At 42.4% G+C, this 11,300-nt stretch overlaps 1 protein-coding gene across 1 annotated transcript in view; it reads right to left on the minus strand.

Moving 5' to 3' along the window:
- epg5 (ectopic P-granules autophagy protein 5 homolog (C. elegans)) overlaps window positions 1-11,300 on the minus strand; it is a gene marked incomplete in the record, with an annotated part of 31,657 nt that overhangs the window by 14,322 nt on the left and 6,035 nt on the right. Inside the window, 21 exon segments of the mRNA XM_014014446.1 lie at window positions 186-328; window positions 406-568; window positions 647-818; window positions 935-1,079; window positions 1,806-1,929; window positions 2,037-2,273; window positions 2,365-2,531; window positions 3,778-3,900; window positions 5,050-5,157; window positions 5,299-5,496; window positions 5,610-5,754; window positions 5,844-5,984; window positions 6,854-7,116; window positions 7,197-7,319; window positions 7,404-7,565; window positions 7,658-7,798; window positions 7,974-8,125; window positions 8,367-8,524; window positions 9,225-9,386; window positions 9,464-9,614; window positions 9,691-9,799. Coding sequence (XP_013869900.1) covers window positions 186-328; window positions 406-568; window positions 647-818; window positions 935-1,079; window positions 1,806-1,929; window positions 2,037-2,273; window positions 2,365-2,531; window positions 3,778-3,900; window positions 5,050-5,157; window positions 5,299-5,496; window positions 5,610-5,754; window positions 5,844-5,984; window positions 6,854-7,116; window positions 7,197-7,319; window positions 7,404-7,565; window positions 7,658-7,798; window positions 7,974-8,125; window positions 8,367-8,524; window positions 9,225-9,386; window positions 9,464-9,614; window positions 9,691-9,799 — 3,287 coding nt within the window.

Consider the following 11,300-nt stretch of genomic DNA (forward strand, 5'->3'; position numbering starts at 1 on the left):
GTTTTATATCGTGATATATATTGTTACTGCCACTCATCATAATGTATATCGTGATATGAATTTTTTGCCATATCGCACATTCCTATATGACAGCATACCCACGAGTCAAAACGATGATGTTGTATTGAAACAAACTCGAGTATTCTAGTTTTTTCTGTAATTAGCTGAAAGCTGTGTGCACTAACGTGATGAAGTTCTCAGTGTGAACAGCAGCTTGGGCTAAGCTTTGAGGCGGAGCGGCCATAGAATCAGTCTGAAGCTTCTTGATGTCCCTGCGCAGCAAAGTGATCTGGTTGTGCACGGCCTCCTGTCTCTGGACACACTCACACTGCACACAAACRCACACAGGTTAGCAAATATAAAACGATAAACTGGTTAGGAAAATGCGGGGTGAGTGGTTCTCACTGTGACGGTGATGTTCGCTGGTCCTTGACATGGCTGTCCTCCCTTCCCTTTACACTCCAGGGTCATGGTAACTTGCTCCGGCTGGTTTTTAAAAAGCACAGAAAGGCTCTCTAGGAGCTCCTGCTCCATCGCCACCTGCTGGGCTTCACGTGCAACCGCAGTCCTAACACAGAGACGAAGTATTGTAGGAAGAAGTGATGATTTTTAGCTCACCGACACTGTGAAAATGATTTCCACGTACCTGGCCTGATTCTGCAAAATRCTGAGGTCCTGCTGTATGAGTTTAGCAGCAGCTTTAAAGTCAGAGAGACAGGCGGTGGGAACGTCGGCCACGGGAGCCTTCTGCTCCTGGAGCTCTGGAGCTCGAAGAGGAACCGGATGCTTCTGCAGATTGGACAGGATRCGCTCTTTTGCTGAATGTAGAGACGGACAGAAATCAGACTCAAACAAATCTCCTGATGAYGCCAACTTAAGCTTTGTTTGCAGAAACTTCACCACTAAATACAGATTAATAATTCATGATTAGCACCATTGCTGTGGCTGGTGTGGTCTGTGAAGCCTGGACTCTGAGGCTGCAGGAACGTAGGCTCACTCTGCACCTTCTCCCACAGAGACAAGACCTCCCTCTCATCATACTGCAGACGCTCCTGATCTATATACTCCAGCCAAAGTTCCTGCAACAAAACAACACAGAATACCACATCAGTTATTGTACCAAACTGACCTACCTAAAACAAAACACATTCACCCCRCAAAGTAGTTCCTCCTAAGAAACCAWGTAAACTGGTTATTTGCTTATCTTGCTACGTATTGTTTTACTATGTGTGTTTTACAACTATTTTGACAATTTTAAATAGAATATGAGTGTTTTTCWGTGATTCATTCTCAGTTTTTTACAGTTATAGGGCAGTACAGATTGACACCCTGTGTTTTTCAGTGGATTTATCATCCTCCTCCCGTCRGCAATAACCAGCACTCTCAGCTCCTCCGAATAGAGTCTCRTTGGGGTGTTAAAAATTACGCCCTATGGACACTTTCTGTTAGTTTTAGCGCATTGATACAAACAGTAGAACCTGATGCAGGATGCAGGAATAGCACTCAGGAAAACTTGTGTCCCAGAGAGGAGGAGATGTTTAAAAGTGTGTTTGGAGAGGACAGAGCAAGCTTGAACTGAACACAAAAAAGGGAGGRAAAAAAACAGGATTTTTTTATGCCAAGAAGGKAAAACATTTTAACCTAATCTGTGACGACTGTACGTAAATTATTGAGTTAAGTTTGTTCTAATGTAGAGCTGCGGTAATGAAATYGTCTGTCTGTGAGTTTGAGTCTTGCTCAGGGCCTTGGAGGATGCCTCTCACACATAGGCTGATAAAATGCACAAAACATCAACGATCACAGACCTGTTGTCGCTGCATGACCTGCGCCAGTCTGTGAGCCTCATACTCYGGTGGCAGGGAGGGAAGGTACACTTCCTGTTTCTGCAGAGTCCCATCATCTATCCACAAGGCAAACACACCAAACAACCTGCAGGCAAACAATCAGCCGGGAGCTTGAATAAAATAAACGATACAAACACACTTCTGAAATAAAAAAGGTGTGTTTCTGCATTTCATTCTGCATCAGGAACCTACCTGACCAGCTCTGAGTGGAGCTGAGGGGAGGTGAGGTAAGGTGGTTGGGCATTACTGGGGGTGTCCTCCCCCTTGGAATCTGATGAAGGTGTGTTTAGCGGGGGCACCCTGAGGGCCTGGCTGGCAGCGTGGTGGAAGTCAGACACCTCTTGTATTCTCTGCCTCAGGTCTTTAAGTAAAGCAGCATGAGAAGATGCCTGGAAGAACCTTCGTCCGATGCAGCCCCCTGCAGCCAGCCTGTTGGGCCACACATATGCAGACACATGTTGTTGTTTGTTCCCTTTAGTTTYTCTGGCTGGGAATTTGGATCCATAGTTGTGTTTCTTACCCGTACTCGGGTCCAGGCTGCCTGAGGTAGAGCTGCAGGAACTTCTGCCAGACCAGAGGGAGGAGGGGGTGGTCAGGCGGGGTGGCTAGGGCCTGACACGCCCAGCGATACACCTGCAGCCTCTGCAGAGAGGGGGCTACTGGCAGCTTCAGCCTCTGCTGTGCTCTCTGGATCACAAACAGACACATTCTTTGTTATTTAAACATAAACCATCGTAACAGAGACCAATTTTCTAAATTCCTGTGGTCATATATTTGGATTGCAGAATAGAAAACAGTCTTTATTGTTTTTAACATTTATTTAACTGACATAAAGTTCACTGTCTTTCAATGTGTGAAAAACACCAAAACATTGGGCCTCATGCAAGAACATGTTCATATTCTTATCCTAAATTTCTCTTACTTTTGTTCATACGAAGGGTTCGTACGAACATGTCACGTCAGATTCAACAAACTCTTCTATCTTCAGGAAAAGTGTGTAAATGAGCTGCGTAAATTACACCTGTTTGTATCCAGCTGCTCGTGCACGYGAGAGGAGATTAGCATAATTACCACCCTAAAAACACCATATAAGGCTACGCTTCCTGCCTCAGATATCAGGAAGTGTCCATTCATGAAAATGACAGCGAAAACTAAAAAAAAGAAAAACTTTACAAGTTCAGAGATTGAAGTCCGTCTGTCAGAGATCCAGAAAAGAAAATCTGTCATTTTTAGCAGGTCAGCTGTGGAATAAAAAGAGCTGCTAAAAGTATAAACAAYTGTGTTAAATCATTTTCATTTATTCAGAAGCCACAGCGCTGCGCACCGTACCCCCCTGCGCGCTGCGCGGTCGCAGGTGGTCTCAGTTGGGGGTTTGAAATAAGCATTTTAAAATGTTTTCAAAATAAGTCTGGCACTTTGGAGAAAACCCAGGACTCGCTGGAGGGATTATGTATCCCCTCTGGCCTGGGAACGTCTCGGAGTCCCCCAGGACACGGAGGGTGTCGCTGGGGAGAGCAGGGTCTTTCTCCTGCTGCCCCCGCACCCGATAGCGGGTAAGTCGGCCGGACGGACAATTTATATAGTTAGTCTAAATTATTACATTTAAAATTATAACTCTAATTCAAGCAGAATAGCCTATTGTCAACATAATAATGGAGTGTAATTTACTTTCAACTCCAAATATCTTCAAACTAACTAAATATAAAGTTATTAGGGAGGAAAACCCGTCTGGATAACAGCAGACTGACTGCTCGTAAAATATACGACAGGTCTGGACCACTCGTGAATTTTGTTCGTATCTGAAAAAAAATCTTAGAATAAGAAAACATTGGTGAATGCCACAAATTCTCCTAAATCACTCGTACGCAGAACTTAAAAACAAATCTGTGCGTACGAACGGTTCTTGCATGAGGCCCATTGTATTTATGTTTACCTTTAAGGCTTGATCTGGAGAGATGTTGGGCTCTGACAGGAGCTCATGCTCAACACAGCGTCTCAGCTGAGACTCTTCCTCGAACAGCCTCTCCATGTTCAGCACCAGCCAGGCGAACCAAACCTACAGTCAGCAGCAGGGTTGTCAGGTCCAAAGAGAGAGAGAGTGTGTGTATGTGGACGGGTTCAGGATTCCCACACCTTGGTCGACATCAAATTCCAGGACATTTCAATCCAGTACCAATTTCCTCAAATTCAAGAACCACACGAGACAGCAATTACCTACTGTTGCTGCAGATTGTTCTCAAAAAACATGTTTAATATGTAAATTCAATGAAAAACTGAACAACATAAAAATTGTTGATTCAGAATCAATGAAAGAAAGTGGATTAAATGTATACCCTACAYTCATATCTACAATACATGGACATGTAATTATGTCCTGGGAGATTCAGCAGCTCAGTTTGGGAGGAGGGGATGTGAACATGTCCAGACCCTCAGTGAGGACAGGAGGAGCTGTGGTGCTCTCACCTGGGCTCAGAAAGAAGGACCCGCCCAGCCCTGCTCTGATTGGCTAAACCTATGACTATGGCTCATATTATTTGTTGAAAGCCACGTCGGTTTACCGCAATCCTGATTTATCCACCGCAACAAATCTAAGTTTTTTTATTTTTATTCCGGAGGATGAAAATCAGTCGTGTGAATAGAGAACTTCAATCCCCAAAAAGCATTCAAGGACTTTCAAGGACAAGTGTAATTTTTGGCTGTTTTCACAAACTTTCCAGGGCCTTGAAATCTTTTTTTTTCACATTCACAAACTTTCAAGGATTTCAAGGACCCGTGGGAACGCTGCTGGTTTTTTCTACAACATGGGGATAATTTCCCTCCCAATAAAAGCAGCCTCATGGGGACCGAAGTGAATAGTGGGGACCTGGCATTGGTCCCCACGGGTCCAAATGCAAATTACGGGTGTGGGGTTAGGTTTAGGACCAAGGTTTAGGTTAGTTTTAGGGTCAGGTAGGTACCTGTAAGGTTAATTTTAGGGTAAATGGTCAGGGTTAGGCTTTAAAATAAAAAAACAACAACGAATGGAAGTCAGTGGTAGGTCCCCACGGGATTCAAGAACAAACGTGTGTGTGTGTGTGTGTGTGTGTGTGTGTGTGTGTGTGTGTGTGTGTGTGTGTGTGTGTGTGTAGTGTTTCTGCAGCCTGCATCACAGACACTAACATGATCAAAAGCACTTATTAAACATTGCTCCCTCAGAATATCTTACTTCTTCACTCAGCGATTGGCCCTCGATAAAGGATGGTGTGGCGTTTCCTGCAAACCAGCCAACCAGAGAGGAGAGAAGACCCCGATCTCCATGGTAACCCAAGGCATTCTGGCATAAAGCATGAAAACAGAAACAAATCAGAGCTTGCCAGTGTAATTGCTTGGGGACATATGCCTGCCACACTCTAGATCTGTGTCTGTCAGATTCACACGAGCCCTTAAATTTCTGAAAAGCAGACACAGTAAATACCTTGTGCTGCTGATAGAGGAGCTTCTGCACACATTCCTCCTGGTGGTGAACGAAGGCAGCACAGCAGATCTGATCCATGAGGAACAGCACAGTTTTGTCTCGATACCACAAGTTCTGCAGAGTCAGGATYCCCACCCAGAACTCCAGCACTGCAGCAGCTCCAACACGGCCGGGCCGAGAGCTTTCCACAATGTGACTCTGAAAAACGAATTATCTTAAAAACCTCTGTGTGATAATATTTATGTGATAATTGTGTGTTGTCCATCAGCTGAAGCTGTAAAGTCGTTATGATGCGAGTTGTTCTGATGTACCTGAATGACGCTGTTTAGCAGACGGACGTTGTCTCCATACGTGGTTCCGGTTAGAAGTGGTGCTACTCGATGTGTGACGTGTTGCGTCACACCTTGAGGACAAACGCTGTCGTACTGCAGGAACAGCTGGATACAACTTACAAACCTGGTGTTGACAGGATACGCGTGGTTAGTGCAGACTGTGGGAGGGCAGCCTTCCTGTGCTGCATGACAGATTCAGATTTTCAGACTCACTGAGGATTGTTGAGCAGGTAAAARCTCAGAGGGTAGGTCGGAGGCAGGATGTTATCCAGCAGATGCACAGCTGCTCTCAGGTAACGAGACTGAATCAAACTTTTTAACAACTCAACTCCATCAGTACAAAACTTTTCCAGTCTGTAAAAAGACACCACAAACTATTAATAGCTTTCCTTTTTTATAGTTTCTTTCAGTAATTTTGTTTTTATTCAACAAATTTTGCAAAAGCTGTGCTTTTTTTATCCATTCACATATCAAAATGTTTGGCTCGATCAAGAATAGTAGGTTATGACTTTTAGTAGATTTTATTCTCCTTTTAGCTTTTGCGATGGTTTTCCTAATTTTAGCTCTTAGCTACAATTTTAAAATATTTGGTTTTTAGCTATGGTTTGCTACAATTAGCTTTAAGCTACTGCCAGTTTTAGCCTTTAGCTACAGTTTTTCTGATTTTAGTTTGTGTCTCTGATGTTGCTCATTTTAGTTTTTTGCAACAATTAAGAAAATTTTTGCTTTCAGTTATAGTTTTTTTGTTTTAACATTTAGCTACAGATTTATTCATTATAGCTTTRAGTTAAAACTTTAGCTGATTTCATTTTCAAATAATGCTTTGCAAAGTTTTGGTTTTCGTTACATTTTTGCTCATTCTAGCTTTCGGCAACAGCTTTGCTAGTTTTAGCCTTTACCTSCTATTTTATTAACATTTGCATTTAGTTGTGATTTAGTTAATTTTTGTTTATAGCTACAGATTTGATAGTTTTATCATTTCTTCATGCCTTTGCAGATTGTATTTTTACCTAATGTTTYGTGAACATCAGCTTTTATTAACATTTTTGCTCATTTTAACTTTTAGTTATGGGTTTGCTGAGTTTAACAATTCAATTAACAATTTAYTTTTCAATGAATTTTGTCCATCATTTATCACTCACATGTTTTTCTTACATAACATACAATCATATTAGTTTATATTCTAAAGAACAAAGACATGTAAACATTCATCTTGTACAAACCTGTGCCCCACGACTGTCATGGCAAGTGACAGGTAGCATCCAATCGGAAGGCCTGCTTTTACAGCCCTGAGAACAGAGTGCATGCTGGGAGCGTGTGTGAGCTCCGGAGGTGGGTTAGACGCCAAAGCAGGCACTGCCCAGGATCCTTTAGGGTTCTGGGAGTTTCCATGSAGCTTCAGCCGCAGCAGCAGCTGCCACGCCCACTGACTGAAGGATGCTTCGGGAGATACGCCCAAACGAAGGACACTGGCAAGGTAAGACACCTGAAGAAGAAAACAGGATAAAATACTCACAAAAGAATCATGAATAATGAAACCGAGTGTCAGAAGTGAGATTGTGTCACCTGTTTGATTCCTTCTGATATGAGGCCACTGTTTGGTTTATCTGTGAGATACTTCTGATAAGCTTCAGCCACCAGCAGAGCCACCTCACTGTGGAGGACAGAGGGCAGGGCCAAAGACCCGTCCTGCAAAACAAAACAGGTTAGGTATTTATAACTTACAAAGGGTTTTTAAGAATTTCAGAAAGAATCCAATGTTTTCATGAGTACCTGTGAGTAACCCCAGTTGAGACCCTCCAGGATAACACAAGCCAACCGGTTCTCCACWGCAGACAGAGGATGCTGAAGCAGCCAGGCTCCAATCACTGATATTTCTTCCGGCTGTGGCTTCCACAGACTCAGAGGCAGCTCTTTGCACAAGTACAGAGCCATCTAAATCATACAAAACAAATTCATAAATAAAACYTKTACCATTTATACAAAYGATTTGACAACACTTGAAGTTTTGAGAAAGCCGTCCTGACCATTCCGACAGTCTGTATGGTCTCTCTCAGCCTCTCCAGGAGCACGCAGATGACATGGGGATGGGCTGAAGCTATGACAGCCAGCAACTCCCTCCCCACCTTTGAGTAAGTTTCTCTGGTAGACACACTGACATAAGACACCTGGGCMAAAACAGGAAAAAGGAGGTCAAATACGATGTGAAGAAGTGATCATGAAATGCACATTGAGTGCAAACATACAATCACATCCTTTTTACATCTACAATGTTATAACACGAYTCGAGTTTTCTTTCATTTTTGTTCTCCTAGTATTTCCTTTAGAAGTTCTTTTCGGTACCTGATAAATCAGCAGAGTGATGGTTGTGATGAATGCCGGGTCAAAGTGCTGAGTGGGTGTGGCCATGTGTGCGAGTGCGGTGAGGAGGGAGATGCCATCGGAGCTGTTCACCTCACACAGCCATCGCTCAAATCTCTCCTGGTGATTTGGGTCTGTTACCAGACACAAACAAGACAAGAAATAAACTAAAAGTTAACTTCCACAAAACAAATTTTGAGAAGATATTTTTTTTCAAATTCTGCTGCAGTTTTACTACAAATGTAATCAAATTTGAGTTTAAAGAAAAACAGCATGACTGCATTCTAATAATAAAACAAAGCATGTGCTTATTAAATACTTTTCAGCTTTAAAAGGATATATTTAGCACTTCTTATTCAAYGTGTACAATGATACCTCTGAGAGCCTGAATGCAGGAGTGTGTGTCTGCAACACCGCTGAGTGTTTCCAGTCCTGCTGTTTCTGCACATTGCATCACGTACAGGACCTTCCACCGCATAGAGCTGGACAGAGTCCCGTAGGGCATCTCTGACATAAACAACCAGATGCCCAACCTGCCAGGAGAAAACAATAAATAAATAAGATAAACATATTTTTCTATGGCAATGCTGTGGGAATGATGAATAACAGGCTAAATTTTGTTGAAGGAGCTGAAACTGAGTTTTTTAAAGTGAAAACAAGCAGAACAGTAGCTAAAGCAAGCAAATGCTACATAAAAATCAAAGTATCAAAATGATAGCTAAAAGCTAAATGTAGCCAGTTTGACTAAAAATGTAAAAGGAGTAAAATAATAGCTAAAATTAAATGCAGAACACTAGCTAAAGACTAAAAGTAGCAAAAGGCTGAATAAAAGTTAATGTAAAGCTAGCTGAAAACTAAAAGCAGAAAAATGATAGCTAGAAACTAAAAGTAGAAAACATTAGGTACAAGTAGCAAAAGATTAATTAATTTGCAAAAAGTAGCTAACGGCTAGCAAAAAGATAGAGAGGGATGCTTTAGAAGGAATTGAAGAAATCTCAAAATACCTCTAAGGGTAAATACTTGTACATAAAGTTAACTATTTTGAGTAGTATATAAAAAAGCACGCATCTCCTGAACGAGATAAACCTTTTGATATATGACTGAGTAAGTTTGAAGAAGTAGTTACAGTAAAATACGAAACAGGAAAACTTTAGTGTGAATGCCGAGTCAGCATTTGCACGCCTGTAAAGAAAAATCGCTGTCAGTTAAGACGTACACTCGACTGTTTCTCACCTTTTGTTTCTGAGAACATGTAAAACAGCTCTGAGGAAGAGATGATCATACTCCAGCTGCAGTTTGTCCAAAGACATGGAGTGAACAAGAGAGCTGGATCCAGCAGCRTCCGTCACGCTCACATACTGAGCCCAGTGATCGCTCACGTAGCACACCGTCATGCTGAGGAACAGATCAGACGAGCGTTTTAGTTTTGACKGCTGTGTTGCAGTGACTGGTCCTGTCAGCAGCGCACTGACCGTATGATGTGTCCTATTCGTTTGACGAGCTGCCTGTAGCGCGCTCTGTTGTACGTTTGTAAACCAAGAGAGAGGATTTCGATCAGCGAGGAAGCAAAGGCGAAGACGCGCATCATCTTCTGACTGGAGCAGGCCTGGGGCTCGTACACACCTGGAATCAGAGCTGTCCGTCAGCTCGTGTGATGAATGACAGAAACACGACACACAGCAGAGAGGAACCTCCTTACCCTGCTTGCTCATCCCCAGCATGTGTGAGTAAAGCTGCTGGAAGGGGAACTGGTTCAGCAGGGAGATCAGATCTTCCTCACAGAGCAGCAGCCAGCTGGTTTCTGGGTCCTCATCCTGAACACACAGAGCAACAGGATCGCGGTGCTAAAACTTCACTCCTTAGTGGCCTTACCTGATGCTTGGTTCTTTATTTGTACGATGAAAAGAGCATGCTTTGAGATTACATGGTGATAACAGTGTGAAATACCAAACATAACTGACAAAACAAATCATAAAAACTTAAAGAAAAGACACCAGGTGCAGCACATTAGGGTCATTCCTGCAGTAGTTGTGGTTTTAAGCAAGCAGACTGATATTTAAAAAGTCAAAGGTGTTCAGTCGCTCAGCAGTATTAAGTGGGATTCAGCTGTTCAAGATAAAAATAAATCTGAACATTTAGTTTTGAAGATCAGTCTGAACAATTCTGACACAAAAATAAATAAATAAAATAAACACTTTAAATGACATAAGGAAATGTGTTTGGTAGATTATTTTTAGTTGCAATGATGCTTCTTAGCAATAAACGTTATACAAGGAACCTGAATAACAAAACGTGGGGGTAGTGTTGTAGTACTCAAGACCACCTTTTGATGGTCTTAACTCAACCAGTCGGAACATTGGACTCTATTATAACACGACAGAACTCGACGCCAACTGTTGCTGATGACCCCTGTCGCCATTCAGTAGTGACCAACTGTTAGCAGGCCTTCATTATTTAAATAATCTCATAAGGTGAACAGATGGACGGATGGGGGGCTAAAGTGATCTTGTCAAACTACGAAACAAACGTGTTGAGCAAGTCTCCCTTATGATGCACACAAAATTTGGCTCACATCAGATCATGTATGTGTGATTTAGAGCCAATTATATGTCAACAGCATGATGTCTAATTAGGCCACACCCTCCAAAAATTAGACTGCATTCCAGTAGTGGGGTRGATCAGGATCAGCCATAGTGAATAGCATGCTTATTGGCTGAAATATGTGGAATTTAGAGCCAAACGTATGTCAACGGTGTGATGTCTGAATTCGCTGCACCGCCATGACCACAGCTTTCACTAAAAAGTCTTTGTGCTTGAAAGCAAGTGAGATGAAGTTCTCATCTGTGTTCTGACACAACTTGTTGCTGATTAGGTCAGGAGGGTCAGAGGTCAAGCTTTCCTAGCCAAAAAAAGGTCACTTCCTGTTGTCAGGGAGTAGGACCTTGATGATGTCATATCACATGGTATGCACAGGAATGCAACACGGATGACTCAAACCAAGTTTGGTGTATTTTAGCCTTTCTATGTGAAAGTTACAGCTTTCTGAAATTGTAACATGCAATATCTTGGGTGGTCTTGTATGATTTAGATTAGGGCTGCACCGATTAGKTGAAATAATCGATGACGTCGATTATGTAAATTTGTCGATGAAGATTTTTTATTATCGATTCGCTGTTTTACATAACCACCACGTGGATGTTCATGCAATTCCATTTCGGTACCTAAATGCATCTTTGCGACCGTATTGGCATAAGAGCGGTGAGTTTTCCATGCTTGTCCTGAACGCAGCATCGCGCAAGAGCGTAATGA

This window comes from Austrofundulus limnaeus, unplaced genomic scaffold (assembly GCF_001266775.1).
Source record: "Austrofundulus limnaeus strain Quisiro unplaced genomic scaffold, Austrofundulus_limnaeus-1.0 Scaffold114, whole genome shotgun sequence".
Taxonomy (NCBI): Eukaryota; Metazoa; Chordata; class Actinopteri; order Cyprinodontiformes; family Rivulidae; genus Austrofundulus; species Austrofundulus limnaeus.